Source organism: Notechis scutatus, chromosome 12, assembly GCF_049901735.1.
Source record: "Notechis scutatus isolate UNSWTSFEM ecotype Mainland chromosome 12, rNotScu1.2, whole genome shotgun sequence".
Lineage (NCBI taxonomy): Eukaryota > Metazoa > Chordata > Lepidosauria > Squamata > Elapidae > Notechis > Notechis scutatus.
Genome location: NC_142020.1, coordinates 9,384,676 through 9,396,271, shown reverse-complemented (window position 1 = coordinate 9,396,271; position 11,596 = coordinate 9,384,676). Strand labels below are relative to the sequence as shown.

At 43.7% G+C, this 11,596-nt stretch overlaps 1 protein-coding gene across 4 annotated transcripts in view; it reads left to right on the top strand.

The window, feature by feature from the left end:
• Window positions 1-325: 325 nt before the first annotated feature.
• VRK3 (VRK serine/threonine kinase 3) overlaps window positions 326-11,596 on the top strand; it is a 159,333-nt gene continuing 148,062 nt past the window's right edge. For 3 of the 4 annotated variants that reach the window (XR_015750871.1, XM_087973248.1, XM_087973247.1), the window contains exons 1-9: window positions 326-445; window positions 2,550-2,680; window positions 3,740-3,886; window positions 6,480-6,626; window positions 6,933-6,982; window positions 8,499-8,565; window positions 8,772-8,856; window positions 10,522-10,624; window positions 10,972-11,064. Coding sequence is in view for 3 of the 4 variants with exons in the window: in XM_087973248.1 (XP_087829374.1) it covers window positions 357-445; window positions 2,550-2,680; window positions 3,740-3,886; window positions 6,480-6,626; window positions 6,933-6,982; window positions 8,499-8,565; window positions 8,772-8,856; window positions 10,522-10,624; window positions 10,972-11,064 (912 nt within the window). In the remaining variant the exon portion in view is untranslated. Of the gene's footprint in view, window positions 600-2,549; window positions 2,681-3,739; window positions 3,887-6,479; window positions 6,627-6,932; window positions 6,983-8,498; window positions 8,566-8,771; window positions 8,857-10,521; window positions 10,625-10,971; window positions 11,065-11,596 lie in introns of all 4 variants that reach the window. The other variant, XM_087973249.1, reaches the window with a different exon arrangement.

The window sequence follows — 11,596 nt, the reverse complement described above, 5'->3', positions numbered from 1 at the left end:
AAGTCATGGCAGCTGTACGGCTCAGTGACCGGACGGGGTTTTAGTGAGGAAAATAGGAAAAATGCATCGTTTGGTACGTTCTGCCCCTGGTGGCTGATGGAGGTACTGCAGGCCCAAAACTCATGGCATGCATAAAGGTCCGTGGAGAAAACGGCCCATCTATCTTGGAGGACCAGTTGCTCTCTATCACCCGATAGCTTTTTTTTTTTTTTTTTGCCTTCTTCCCCCCGGAGCAATAAGTTTTCAAACTGCAGGGGGCGTGGCCAGGAAAGGAAAAGGGCGTGGCCGCGCACCGGAAGCCTGGACGCGCTGACGCTGCGAAAGCGAAAGTGAAAACGTCCTTAGGCGACGCCGCTATGAGATCCGGCTGGGCGGCTCAGAAGCGGCGGCTGCGGGCCGAAGAGGGCGACGTGGCCACCAAGAGGACCTCCGGGCAGGGCGCCGGGTGGGTATCCCCTTGCGCGGTCCTTAGGCCTCTGGATAGGCCGGAGCCTCCGATCTAGTACGCCTGCCCATGGGCCTTGGCGTTGCCAGGGGATACGGGGAGCTGACTAGGGAATTCTGGGAGTTGAAGTCCATACATTTCCACGTTGCCAGGGGTAATAGCAATAGCACTTACTTATATGCTGCTTCATCCCTCTCTAAGCAGTTTACAGTGTCGATCTCTTCCCCCCAACAATCTGGGTCCTCATTTTACCCACTTCACAAGGAGGGAAGGCTGAAGTCAAAACCTTGAATCAGGATTGAATTCCCGGTGGTGGGCAGAGTTGTGCACCATGGAAGGAAGGAAAGAAGGGAAGAAAGGAAGGAGAAAAGGAAGAACAATTGCAATAGCACTTAGACTTATATACCACTTTACAGTGCTTTACAGCCTTTTCTAAATGGTTTATAGAAAAGTTATAGATTCTTGGGGGCAATATTGTTGCCCCCAACAATCTGGGTCCTCATTTTAACCACCTCGGAAGGCTGACTCAATCTTGAGCCTGGTGAGAAAGAAAGTAGAAGAAAGAAAGTTCAGAGTATGTGGGAAATGACAACTGCAGATCTCCAGATCTGATTAATCCCTTACCTTGAATAATCATAATTTATTGAAGGAAGAGCAGTTGTTTGACTCTGCAAAAGATATTAAGCCAAAATTAAGTGAGCTAGAACGTTGTTTTGTAGACAATAGGTACTTTTCTAGGTGTTAAAAGACTTACAAAGGTCCTGTTTGGTTTTACCTTTTTATAGAAAGCTCATGAACGTGAAGGTCTATGGAGATTGTCATCTGGACCATGGTTGTGCCAAAGGTGCTTTTTTTCGAGAGGCAACTGGACTTCCTGGTTTTTCTTTGAAGATGTTTTGCTTCTCATCCAAGAAGCTTCTTCAGCGCTGACAGGATGGTGGGGAATGGAAGGATTTATACTCCTTGCAGACACCTGGTCATTTGCATCCTTTTTAGAGGGTCCTTGAGACCACTTGGAGGTTTATCTGTGTCCTTCCATTCCCCACCCTCCAGTCAGAACTGAAGAAGCTTCTTGAATGAGAAGCGAAACGTCTTCAAAGAAAAACCAGAATGTCCAGTTGCCTCATGAACATAAAGGTTTCTCCAGAAAGGATGTTTTTGACCATTGTAGACTGTGTATAAATAAGTAGCAAAGGAAATTTGCCAAGGTGGACAATATTTGTAGGTCAAGGTAGGGTTATTTTCTTGGTGTTCTCAAGTTTGCTTGTCTTCTGCAGAGATTTCGGGCCTGATCATGAGAAAGAGAAGTAGCCAGAGTGGCAAATATTCGTAGATCAAGTGTAGGATGAGGGTGAAGGTTCGTTCTCCGAGGTTGTGGGTTGGTTTCCAAACATTTCATTACCAGGCCAGGTAACATCTTCAGCGGAGTTTAGGGGAATTTATAAACAGAAGAACACACACTGACACCCCCTAAACTCCGCTGAAGATGTTACCTAGCCAGGTAAACAAAACATTCAGAAACGTGAGCAACATGATTCCAAATTACAACATTTATACATAGTCATACTTACATTTTCAACTTTCTTATTTAATATCACATCAAATTATTATCCACTCCACTAATCTTTAAATAAATGTCCATTTCATATTTCAATTCATTAATTCAATATCAAAGTCATTTCCTCACATATATTTTCAATTCTTTATCCCCTATTATTTCCATTTTCAGCTTACTACCTATTTTATTTTTCATTGTACATTGTTATCTTCATTAACTTTCTCAAGATCACAAAATAGTAAACAATAAAAAAGAGTAAAAATAAAATAAAATAAATATATTTAGGATCCACATGGTATATCCCCCAATCTACAGTATGTCTTATATTTATTCCAGCAATTTTATTTCTGTTATATGGACTTCTCTTTTCTTCACCCTAATAAAATAAAAGTTTGGTAGGTAAAGACTACTAGGGAGTTCACTGAGGTACTCAGCCCGTATATATTAAATACTCTTTTTTTCCCCCTGAGCACGTTCAGCTTTTTGGTATGCATCAGTTACTTGATGGATTTGACCTTTTTTTCTTTGTTGGTGACTTTTTTCCAGGATGGTCAATTTCTGTCCACAATGTGGACAGAAAGTTGAGGAAATGTTTCACTTCTGTCCGGCCTGTGGAGGCCGGCTTCCGGTTCCAGAAGAAGAGCCCATGCAGATCACTCCATCTCCTTCTTTGAAAGGTGTGTAACATTCATTAACACGTGGGTTAGTTGAAGGCTGAGAAAATGGCCTGGAAATCGGCTAAGAGGAAGTCATTCCCCCTTCGGCTTAGAGATGCTCATCGTGACACCATTGCGCGAATCACTTAATGCAAGTAGCCCTCAACTTATAACCACAATTGAGCCCAGAATTTCCATTGCTAAACCAGGTAGTTGTTAAGTGAGTCATGACCCATTTTACGACCTTTTAGCCCCTTAGATCAGAGGTCTCCAAACTTGGCAACTTTAAGACTTTTGGATTTCAACTTCAGCATAGCTGGTCGGAGAGTTAACAGATAACAGATAATCAGAGTTGGAAGGGACCTTGTAGGTCATCTAGTCCAACCCCCCGCCCAAGCAGGAGATGCCACACCATTTCTGACAAATGGCAGTCCAGTATCTTCTTGAAAACCTCCAGTGATGGCGCTCCCACAACTTCCAAGGGCAACTTCTGTTCCATTGGTTGATTGTTTTCATTGTCAGAAAGTTTCTCCTTGTTTCCAGGTTGAATCTCTCCTTGTTCAGTTTCCATCCATTGTTCCTTGTCTGACCTTCAGGTACCTTGGAGAATAGCTTGACCCCTTCCTCATCTCTGTGGCAGCCCCTCAAGTATTGGAAGACCGCTCTCCTGTCTCCCCTGATCCTTCTCTTCTTTAGACTAGCCAGGCCCAGTTCCTGTAACCGTTCTTTGTATGTTTTAGTCTCCAGTCCCCTAATCATCCTGGTTGCTCTTCTCTGTACTTTTTCTAGAGGCTCAACATCTTTTTTATAGTTCTGGGAGTTGAAATCCACAAGTCTTAAACTTGCCAAGTTTGGGGACCCCTGCTTTAATAGGTTCCCTTTTAAATGAAGTGCTTTCAAGGTTGGGGTCTCAGCCCCTCAGAATCACTCATCCCGTCTGGCTGCTGCTACCATATGTGCAGACAGATGAATGACCCCTTTACTACCCATAGCTGCTCAAGCATGCTGCATTTTTCTGGTTTGGGGTTTAGCGGTGAACATTTTGGCTGCTCCAACAGCGCCTCCTCCTCTCTTGCTCAGAATTAAACGAGGGCATCCAGGTTGAGCTGCCGCTCTTGCCTCAGAAGAAAAAGGTGCAGATAGTTTTTCCGAAAAAGGAAATGTCTTCAACTTTTGTCAAAGCTCCTCCCAAGAGCTCAACGGCATCCGTTTCTCCAAAGGCAAAAGGTAAGGAATTATGGACGTGGTCAGGACTAGAATTAGAATTAGAATTAGAATTAGAATTAGAATTAGAATTAGAATTAGAATTAATTAGAATTAGAATTAGAATTAATTAGAATTAGAATTAGAATTAATTAGAATTAGAATTAGAATTAATTAGAATTAGAATTAGAATTAGAATTAGAATTAATTAGAATTAGAATTAGAATTAGAATTAGAATTAGAATTTATTGGCCAAGTGTGATTGGGCACACAAAGAATTTGTCTTGGTGCAAACGCTCTCAGTGTACATAAAAAGAAAAGATACATTCGTCAAGAGTCAAGAATCATCAGGTACATCACTTAATGATAGTCATAGGGTACAATAAGCAATCAAATCCTACTAGGAAACAGTCAATACAAATCGTAAGGATACAAGCAACAAAGATACAGTCCTACAGTCCCAAGTGGGAGGGAATGGGCGATAAGGAGTGATGAGAAGATTAATAATAATAGTAGTGCAGACTTTGTAAATAGTTGGACAGTGTTGAGGGAATTATTTGTTTAGCAGAGGGATGGCGTTCGGGAAAAAACTGTCCTTGTGTCTAGTTGTTCTGGTGTGCAGTGCCCTATAGCATCGTTTTGAGGGAAGGTGTTGAAACAGTTTATGTCCAGGATGATGAGGAGTCTGTAGATATTTTCACAGCCCTCTTTTTTGACTCGTGCAGCATACAGGCCCTCGATGGAAGGCAGGTTGGTAGCAATTGTTTTTTCTGCAATCCTAATTACCCTCTGAAGTCTGTGTCTGTTAGTGACGTGGAGAACGTGATTGTTCAAGCTAATAGCAATGGCTGGATCACAAATGCTCGTTCTTTCACATCTGAACACCAACATTATGCCAATATTAAGCTTGTTTATTTATGTTACACAGTTTTTCTCAGCTATGCTGGCTGGGGAATTCTGGGAGTTGAAGTCTACCCACCTTAAAGTCGCCAAATTCAAGGGACACTAATCTGATCCCTTGACTTTTGTAGCCTGCATTTATTACATGGGTTCCTAACTGGGGGCGCGAGACAATATTACAGGGATTCCTAACTGGGGGTGCGAAAACTTGGGTTTAGAAATTTCAAAATTATAGTGTATATTTATATAATGATACGCATATAATTATTTCTTTTTTTAAGGAGTACGGAATATATTAGACATGTTCTAGGAGTGCGGGTATAGAAAAGGTTGGGAACCCCTGACTTATTACTATCTCATCCCTGTCTCAGTTCAAACTATGTTTTTAATACAGGTATCCTCATCTTATAACAACAGTTCATATTGTGACTGTTCAAAGTTCCAACAGATCTGAAAACTTACGACCTTTTTTTCACACTCAGTTGGTCACATAAACAAAATTCAGATGCTTGGCAACTGGTTCAGATTTAATGATGGTTGCAGGGTCCGAGGCAGAGCTGGTATTTAGCAGGTTCTGACCAGTTCTGGAGAACCGGTAGCGGAAATTTTGAATAGTTCAGAGAACTAGCCAATACCACCTCTGACTGGCCCCACCCCCATCTATTCTCCGCCTCCTGAGTCCCGGCTGATTGGCTGGGAATTCTTTTGTTGCCCTGCATAGGAGAATGGAGCTGGAAAGCAGGTTAGTGGGGTGGGGAGGGAAGGGGAATTTTGCAATATCGTTCCCCTGCCATGCCTACCAAGCCACGTCCACAGAACCGGTAGTAAAATTTTTGAATCCCACCATTGGTCGGAGGGTCATACTATCCCCTTTTCAAGGCCAGTTCTGTCCCAACTATTGTGTTAGTTGTATCGTGGCATTCTGCCAATTGATTATTGATAGTCCTTGAATTACAACGGTTCGTTTAGTGGCCATTCGAAGTTACAACGGCACTTTCAAAAGGGACTTATGACCATTTTTCACACTTACCACCCTTGCAGCGCTCCCCATTGTCACATGATTTATATTTGGATGCTTGACAACTGACTCACATTTATGACGGTTGCAGTGGCCTTGGGTCACGGGAATCTCCTTTTGCGACCTGGCAAGCAAAATCAGTGGGGAAAGTAAACTCACTTAACGGCCGTGTTACCAAATGAACAAGTGCAGTGATTCACTTAACGGCTGCGCCAAGGAAAGTCATAAAAATGGGGGGGGGAACTCACTTAGCCAGCGTCTCACTTAGCCATATAAATGTTGGGCTCCATTGTGGTCGTAGCTCGAGTGGTGCAGTGGCTTAGAGATGGAACTCTCGCCTCACAATCAGGAGGCTGTGAGTTCAATCCTGGGTACCGGCAGATATTTCTCTCTCTGGGCACAATGAGAAAATATCTGAATAAAACTCCACATTGGCAACAGGAAGGGCATCCGGCCAGTAAACACTCAGCTCCATTCAGTTGCCCAGACGCTGCCTCTGCTAAGGGATTACGGGGTCATTAAAAGACAAAATAGGGGTCATAAATTCGAGGGCTACCTGTCCTCCTCCCGTTTATCCGCTTGGAGAACACGATGGGTGGGGAAATCCTGGATCCCCTCAAGAACTTTCGGTTGGTTTTTGTGGAATAGAAGCGTATCTCTCTCGATGCCCAGTCAAAATCAGCATCTCTCCTTACGAAGGAAAGACGGCTTTCCGCTCACCGAAGAAGGAAAGATGCCCTTGCGTGAAGCCTCTCCCGGAGCGTGAAATCTTGACAGACCTGAACGATAAAAAGTGGATGATTTCAAAGCTTCTGAGCCAGTCGGATCGTGGGCTGATCTATGAAGGTATTCAGGGGGATCACCCATTTGTGGAGCGGGGTGGGTGGGGGAGAAAACTTGCACCTTGGTGTGCTCTGTATTTTTCTGAAGGTGAACCTGTCTTGAAAATGATAGGTTTTCCCTCCCTGAGGTTGGAGTCGTATTGAATAAAAAAAACCAACCTTAAAATAAACTGAAGGGGTAGGCTGACATATTGTCAATATTTCCATTTTTTCTCAAATGGTAAATCTTCGTTAGATCCTGCACATTTAAGGGCCTATAAATGTACCTCTCTTTCATTCCCTACCAATTTGTCATTTTATTTTTTCACAGCCAAATTAACGTCGGAACTCTCACCAAAGCACAAATACACCCTCAAACTGGTGAGTTCAAATCTCTGGGTTTAGATATAACGTAGGATTTCTCCATGGAGCTTGAACTGGCTTTTCTAGCTTGCTAAAGATAGGATTGCTTGCCTTTCTGCTTATTACTGTCATCGACCAACGTTTTATGCACATATAAAATTGAAAACAAGAAAATCGCTTCCTTCTCTAAGCGGTTTACAGAGTCAGCCTTATTGCCCCCAACCATCTGGGTCCTCATTTTACCAATCTCGGAAGGATGGAAAGATGAGTCAACCTTTTGGGAGTCCAAACAAATCCTTTTCTTAACTTCCAGTGATCAGCAAACTCATTTGCCTCTGAGATATTTAAGAAGCTATATTGTCTGGTGGTTAAGGCACCACGCTAGAAAGCGGGAGACTGTGAGTTCTAGTCCTGCCTTAGGCATGAAAGCCCATTGGGTAATTTTAGGCCAATCACAAGGAGACTGGGAATTCTAGTCCTGCCTTAACACATGAAAACTAGCTGGGTAATTTTAGGCCAATCACAAGGAGACTGGGAGTTCTAGTCCTGATTTAGATATAAAAAGCCACCTGGGTAATTTTAGGCCAATCATGAGGAGACTGGGAATTCTAGTCCTGCCTTAACACATGAAAACTAGCTGCGTAATTTTAGGCCAATCACAAGGAGACTGGGAGTTTTAGTCCTGACTTAGGCATAAAAGCCACCTGGGTAATTTTAGGCCAATCATGAGGAGACCCTGGGAGTTCTAGTTCTGCCTTAACACATGAAAACTAGCTGGGTAATTTTAGGCCAATCACAAGGAGACTGGGAGTTCTAGTCCTGACTTAAGCATAAAAAGCCACCTGGGTAATTTTAGGCCAATCATGAGGAGACTGGGAGTTCTAGTTCTGCCTTAACACATGAAAACTAGCTGCGTAATTTTAGGCCAATCACAAGGAGACTGGGAGTTTTAGTCCTGACTTAGGCATAAAAAGCCACCTGGGTAATTTTAGGCCAATCATGAGGAGACCCTGGGAGTTCTAGTTCTGCCTTAACACATGAAAACTAGCTGGGTAATTTTAGGCCAATCACAAGGAGACTGGGAGTTTTAGTCCTGACTTAAGCATAAAAAGCCACCTGGGTAATTTTAGGCCAATCATGAGACTGGGAGTTCTAGTTCTGCCTTAACACATGAAAACTGGTAATTTTAGGCCAATCACAAGAAGACTGGGAGTTCTAATCCTGTTTTAACTAGCTGGGTAATTTTAGTCCAATCACGAGGAGGCTGGGAGTTCTAGTCCTGTCTTAGGCATGAAAGCTAGCTGGGTGACACTGGCCCAGTCCTTCTCTCCTATCCCAATCCACCTCACAGGGTTGTTGTGGGGAAAATAGAAAGAGGAAGGTATGTTGAGTCCACCTCTTTGAGTTATTTGTAAAAATAATCATAAAGGCAGGATATAGATCTAGATATCCCAACTTTGTCATACGTATATACGTCTGTCTGTCTGTCTTTGTCCAAGAACTTCAGCGCTACCTGTTCCCTTTCTTTTCTCAGGATGCTAAAGAGGGAAAGCTGTTTAACGAACAGAACTTTCTACAGCGAGCCGCCAAGAAAGTCGCAGGTAAAAATGAACGTTGGAGGGTGTTTATAAGTGGGTCGTAGGGACATGAACACAGGACACCATCCTCAAACGTCTCCTGGACCGCTGTGAATCTTGAATCTCTTCTTGTTCTGCTTCCAGAGTGGGGCAGTTTGAGGGGGTCTGTCAGCCCAAGCTGTGCTACATCTATCTTTGGTTGCACTGTCCTGTTTGATCTCTCCCTGCAGTGGAGAAGTGGAAGAAGCAATATTTAATGCCGTTCCTGGGGATACCTGAATGTGTTGGTTTTGGCGTCCATGAGAACAGCTACAGGTGAGTCCCAGTGATTAAGAGAGTTTGATCTCTGTACTTCTCCCTTTTCACACCAACCCTGTGGATCTTCCTCTCTTTTTTGGCGCATGACTGAAGCCGTTCTTTTGTTACCATCCCTCGCGTGGCCTGTGATTTAAATCTTCAACATTCTCATTTTGTATTTAGCAAAAGTTTGTATTTTGTTTTTTAACAATAGCGCTCAGACTTATATACCACTTCACAGTGTTTTACAGCCCTCTCTAAGCAGTTTGCAGAGTCAGCCTCTTTGCCCCCAACAATCTGGGTCCTCATTTGACCCACCTCGGAAGGAGGGAAGGCTGAGTCAACCTTGAGCCGGTTAGGATCTAACTGCTGGCAGTGGGCAGAATTAGCCTGCAGTACTGCATTCTAACTACCACAGCTCTTACTTTTTCTTCCTGTTACAATACCTATTTGATTTGCACACTTATAACGAAGACTGAATTTTGTACACATTAGCTCCAGGTGAGAAGAGATTCTCCAAAGTTTGGAAGGATGTCTTGAAAATAAATGACCAGCTATCAGGCCCCAAGAGCAATACATAGAATTATAGGGAGTCCTTGACTTACCACCACAATTTAGCCCAAAATTTATGTTACTAAGCAAGACAGTTGCTAAGTGAGATTTCCCCATTTTACCACCCCTGCCACAGTTGTTAAGTGAATTGTTGCAGTTAAGCCAGTCATACGGTTGTCCAATGAATCTGGCTTCCTCATTGACTTTCTTATCAGAAGGTCACAAAAACAGGCAGGGATCACATGACCCCAGGACACTGCATTGCTCATAAATATGAGCCAGTTGTGAAGAATCCGAATGTCGGGGCTCCGGTAGTGACCCCCATTTAAATCATGAGTCTCTAGCCTGATTTTCATAGCCCAAAGAAGATTTATTAGGAGAAATCATGCTGGCGCTGCCTGGGTGTAGCCGACTCTGAGGCACATCATTCATTGTCACTTTTGACCCTGGTTTTCCCCCCACCCCCTGGGTGTATCGTAATTCACATTCTCCAATGGGACACATCCATAGCCAAGAGTCATCAATCATGCTTTCCAGTTAGAATTTTGCAAGGCAGAAACTTTGGTCGCCTGGAAAGTATGAAACATCCATGGAATGCATTTTTAATTTTTGCAGCTGCTACACTACTCCCCCCCCCTCCCTTTCTATTGGCAACTCTAAAAGACCAGAGAAATATTTTATGAGTTGACACCGAATTTTAATCACATGACCATGGGAATGCTGTAACAGTTGTAAGTGTGAAAAACGGTCATAAGTCACTTTCACCAGTGTTGTTGCAACTTCGGTCACTAAACGAACTGTTGTAAGTCAAGGACTACCTGTACTTCTGAGCAGTTTCCTGCATGGATCTTCACCTATAGACCGAAATCTCACCAAACTAAAGCAACTATTTGCAGCACAAAACCTTCTCTGAAAATCGCTAGGGAGCAGCCTTCTTGACTCTTTCTCCCACCAAAACTATCTAAGCTTCACCACTTCTTTGACCTTGGGAAGGCAGCCCCTCCCACCTGGGAATCCAGACTACATTCCACCCCGCTAGCCTGCCTAGTGTGGTTAAAAACCTGGTGGTTTTTAACTAGCAGACGATCAAGAGTAGATTCACATGCAACTTCAATCTCCTTTGATTGGCAGGTTCCTGGTCTTTCCCGAATTGGGTCGATCTCTTCAGTCAATCCTGGACGACAACAAAAATCAGATGACGGAGAAAGCTGTATTGCAGTTTGCAGTCAGGCTGGTATGGGATGCGAGGAAGGCACAGGGTGGGGAAGGAATTTCACTGATGGGCAGAAAGGGTGGCCTTAAAAGGACAGGAAGAGCTTTTTACTAAGGCAACAATCAGATAAAAGAAACCTGAGTCCAGGGCAGACCAGTAATCTGAGAAAACATCTCAAACAGGATCCTGCCTAGTTCCAATCAGTATAAAGCGGTGTGGAGGCGAATGGAGGTTTTCAAGATATTGTTAAAAACTGACTCTGCTGTCCCAGAGGTGCTTTTTCAAGAGGCAGTTGGATCAGCAACAGTCCTGAAAAACGGGAATTTGCATTGCTGACACTTCCCATCTGCCTTTCTCTTTGCCTCTAGCTTGACGTCCTGGAATATCTTCATGAAAATGAGTATACTCACGGGGATCTGGCTGCTGAAAACATATATGTGAATCCGGCTGATCTTACTGTGGTAAGGAAAGGAGTAAGAGTCTCTAGGACAACTGGCCACGGCCAACTGGCCACTGGACCAACGTTACATAATATCAAAGAAATGGTGAAATAGAATAATTAAAGAAAGGATGTAAAAGGAGGAACAAAATAGCAATAGCTCTTAGGCTTATACACCGCTTCACAGTGCTTTTACAGTCCTCTCTAAGCGGTTTACAGAGTCAGCCTCTTGCCCCCAACAATCTGGGTCCTCATTTTACCCACCTCAGAAGGATGGAAGGCTGAGTCAACTTTGAGTCGGTCAGAATCGAACTTCTGGCAGTGGGCAGAGTCAGCATTCTAACCACTGTGCACTATGGAGGGAGGGAGGGAGGGAGGGAGAAAAGGAAGAGCAATCACAATAGCACTTAGACTTATATACCGCTTTATAGCGCTTTTACAGCCCTCTCTAAGCGGTTTACAGAGTCAGCCTCTTGCCCCCAACAATCTGGGTCCTCATTTTACCCACCCCGGAAGGTGGGAAGGCTGAGTCAACCTTGAGCTGGTCAAGATCA